This window comes from Arachis ipaensis, chromosome B03 (assembly GCF_000816755.2).
Source record: "Arachis ipaensis cultivar K30076 chromosome B03, Araip1.1, whole genome shotgun sequence".
NCBI lineage: Eukaryota > Viridiplantae > Streptophyta > Magnoliopsida > Fabales > Fabaceae > Arachis > Arachis ipaensis.
The window spans coordinates 19,600,072-19,603,489 of record NC_029787.2 but is presented as its reverse complement, the minus strand read 5'-3'; the positions used below and the strand labels follow the sequence as shown (position 1 = coordinate 19,603,489).

Genomic DNA, 3,418 nt, shown 5'->3' with positions numbered 1-3,418 from the left:
AATAAAATTCTATGGACCATATACAATGTTTAATTTAATTTGCAGAGATAATTTTTCACTGATTAGATCATACATATATCCACATATATAATTGTAAACTTTAATTGAACTTTTTTTGGCACACATGAATAAAGCTGATAATAGAGCAAAACTTTTCTAAATAGTAGATCAATAATTACAACCTCAGCTTTCTTTTTCCCTCTTCCTCCCCTCTTATTTATGTTCTAATAATACTCTTTAACTCATTCACTAATAAACTAGCCCAAGTTTCAAAACCCTCGTTATTCAATTAAGAAAAACCATTATTCAAAACATTTTAAGTAGCAGCTGCAATAATAGTAAAACTCACGTATAATTATTTTTATGTATAATTAATAATTTAAAAATTAAAATTGTTAAATAATTTATTATTTAACAATTTTCAATTATTAATTTCACATAAAAATAATTACACGTGAATTTTACCTTTTAATTACTCTTGACAATAGAAGATGAAAATTCCAACATTATTATAGCAATTTTTTTAATTTAAGATTTTATTCAATGGAATAAGCTAAGATGTTGATCATACAAATGAGTAGTACTTGGAGTGCTCCAAGGATCTGACCCACACAGCGTTGTAAAGTATTCAGATGATGGAGGCATAAAAGGAATGTGGGACACGTCATCAGATTCAGACACACATGGCTGGGTCCAAAAACTTTCCATCATTGTTGGTTCAATCAAGAAGCTCCCAAACTCTTTCTCCAGATCAAACAAACTTGATGTACTGTTGTTGGATGATAATTCCAACTCTTCATTTTCATTGGGTACTGAGATTTCACAAGGATCAAACACATTGCTAGTACTACTAGGCACTGTTACTGTTTCTTATTCATACAAGATTTCAGCAAGATATGGTTCTGTCCAGAAACTTCCATCCAGAAAAGCGAAATCGTCGTCTTCAAGAACCATATTGTTCTTATTATTATTATTGTGACTTTGATCCCAGGAAGTTATGGAGGAAAATTCACTTGAAGATGACAATGGTGATAATGGTGAAGTAGTAGTAGTGTTGCTCTCTGCTGAGATCTGAGTAGTTTCTTTGGGTTTGGATTTGGTGGCGGTTTCGGATTCTTCTTCATTGGTTTGGAAGCGCTTCTTGAGTGTGGTGTGCCAATGGTTCTTGATTTCGTTATCAGTTCTTCCAGGTAGTTCCGCAGCAATGGCAGACCATCTGCAAGTAACGGAACCATGAATCTTGATCAAATTAATGTTCTAGTAATTTTGAATCCATTAATTTAAGTAGAATGTCACAAAGACACCATTAATTACCTATTTCCAAGTTTAGAATGCAATTTGATTATGCAAGCTTCTTCCTCTTGAGTGAAGTTCCCTCTTTTGAGATTAGGCCTTAGGTAATTCATCCACCTCAATCTACAACTTTTCCCACACCTAGCCAGTCCTGAAAATTTTTAATTAATACAAAACAAAATCCTATTAATTAATTAATTACGTCAATTTCTCACTAATCACCAGAAAAAGAGGGTAGAATTAGTACAAGTTAAGTTACCTGCAAACTTAGGCAATTGGCGCCAATTCCAGCTACCATACCTAGTAACATAGGCAATTAACTTCCTATCTTCCTCAGGAGTCCAAGTTCCTTTCCTCAATCCACTCTTGTCACAAGAAGGTGTTCTAACCATCTTCCCTTCAAATTCAATTGAACCAAGTAATTATTAACAACACACTAAGGTTGTTACCTTAGTGAGTAGTAGTGTTTAGTTTTTAGTTTGTATTTGAATCTTGTAGTTCTAATTGTGGTGTGAGAGAGTTAGAATTAGAAAGAGAGGAACACAAAACAAGAGCTATTGATGAGTGTGGGTTTCGATTTGGTCTCTGGCAGCCACTTATATATATGCATGACGCGTCACGACCAAAACGTGTTACATGCTTTATGGTATTTATTTATTTCTTTATTTTACTACACTGATTTTAATAATTAAAAGATTCCTTTGACTTCCAAATAAGGGGGGTCTTTCTCAATTAGATAGCTATGTTATGTTATGGGGTTATGTTGTGTGCTTTCATCACACTAAAACCAGTCAAATATACATCATATAATGTTTTCAATTCTTTCACTATCAAGAGTGGAAACGGTTGAACTTCTTTTGATTGTTTATTTATTTATTTATCATTCAACCTGCTACTTATCTTCCTGGAAGATAACAGGAAGTTAGACTAGCCCCTGTTTGGGTTTTGGTAAATAAGCACGTGTAGCTATTCCTGTACACGGACACATTTTTACTATCTTAAATTAATTATTGTGATCAAGCATTATTTTAAAAAAAAAAAAAATTACGGTCAACCCATTTCAACTGATGATTTTTTCTATTCTGAATTGTTGTTGTTGTTGTCATTGATTTTTAATTTTTGAAATACGTGAAATAATTCTTTGAATTCGCTTTTTCCTCTTGGTTCCCATTACAAAATGACTATATATACTAGGTGTTTGGAAATGCTTAAGAATTAAATTTATTATTTTGACAATTATTATTTTTATAATCACTTTTCAAAATAATCAATTATGTCACAATTAATTTATGTTTATATAGTTTTGATGAAAAGTGGTTTTAAGATAATTTTGTGTTTAAAATGTATGAAAAGGTAATCTTTTAGTGAGATAATTACAAAAATAATATGAAATTATTGTTTATATTATATGATATTTAATACTTGAGTTCAAATTAGTAAAATCATTATAATTCAGAAATTATNATTGTTTTACAAAATACTTTTTTTTATTCATTGTTTCTTTCTTCCTGATTTCCAAATATATTGTAAAAAAATATTAGAAGCTTATTGAAATTTATTGTTTTTTGCTATCAGTTAGTCATTAATATATACAATTTGGAATAAAGTATGTTGTTAGATTACTAAACTAAAGAAACTAGACTAAAGAAATTGAGTTGATGGCTAAGTAATGACCAATAATAATAAATTCTGATGGCCCATAGCATTTTTCTATATTATATCTATTATATATTATTAATTTTATACTTAATTTTACAAATTAAATGATAATTTAATTGATATAATATTTTAATTATTTTTAAAATGAATATTGTATAAATATAATTAGTCTAAAAAAAATTCAAGTTTTAACTCTTATGCCACTTTTGAAAGGTTATACTTTATATTAACTTTTTTAACATAAAAAAATTCAATTCTTTATATGCTAATGAGTTAAAGGATAATTTTTAATAAATTTTTAGAAATTATTTATTATTCCATTTTAAATTCATAAGTTTATAAAAATGTAGATTTTGTGAAATTTGAACTAAAACAAAAAAGTTGAATTTCTATTCTTATTCGTTTTAATTTTTTTGATATTTTATTTTAACTCAAACGGAGGTAAGTTAAATGTTAATAATCTGTA

At 28.6% G+C, this 3,418-nt stretch overlaps 1 protein-coding gene across 1 annotated transcript; it reads right to left on the bottom strand.

Moving 5' to 3' along the window:
- On the bottom strand, positions 488–1,884 carry LOC107629909 (transcription factor MYB14). The gene is made up of 3 exons (XM_016332853.2): positions 1,553–1,884; positions 1,315–1,444; positions 488–1,216 (listed from the first exon to the last, which is right to left on the bottom strand). Exons 1-3 carry the CDS (start codon positions 1,683–1,685, stop codon positions 871–873), a joined length of 609 nt encoding a protein of 202 aa, XP_016188339.1. The 5' UTR covers positions 1,686–1,884; the 3' UTR covers positions 488–870.

Excerpts from the sequence above, each read along its gene's own strand:
- LOC107629909 (XM_016332853.2), bottom strand. The coding sequence starts at position 1,685 with ATGGTTAGAACACCTTCTTGTGACAAGAGTGGATTGAGGAAAGGAACT. Across the intron at positions 1,445-1,552 it reads CCAATTGCCTAAGTTTGCAG|GACTGGCTAGGTGTGGGAAA; the intron begins GTAACTTAACTT and ends AAAAATTTTCAG. Across the intron at positions 1,217-1,314 it reads CATTCTAAACTTGGAAATAG|ATGGTCTGCCATTGCTGCGG; the intron begins GTAATTAATGGT and ends CGTTACTTGCAG.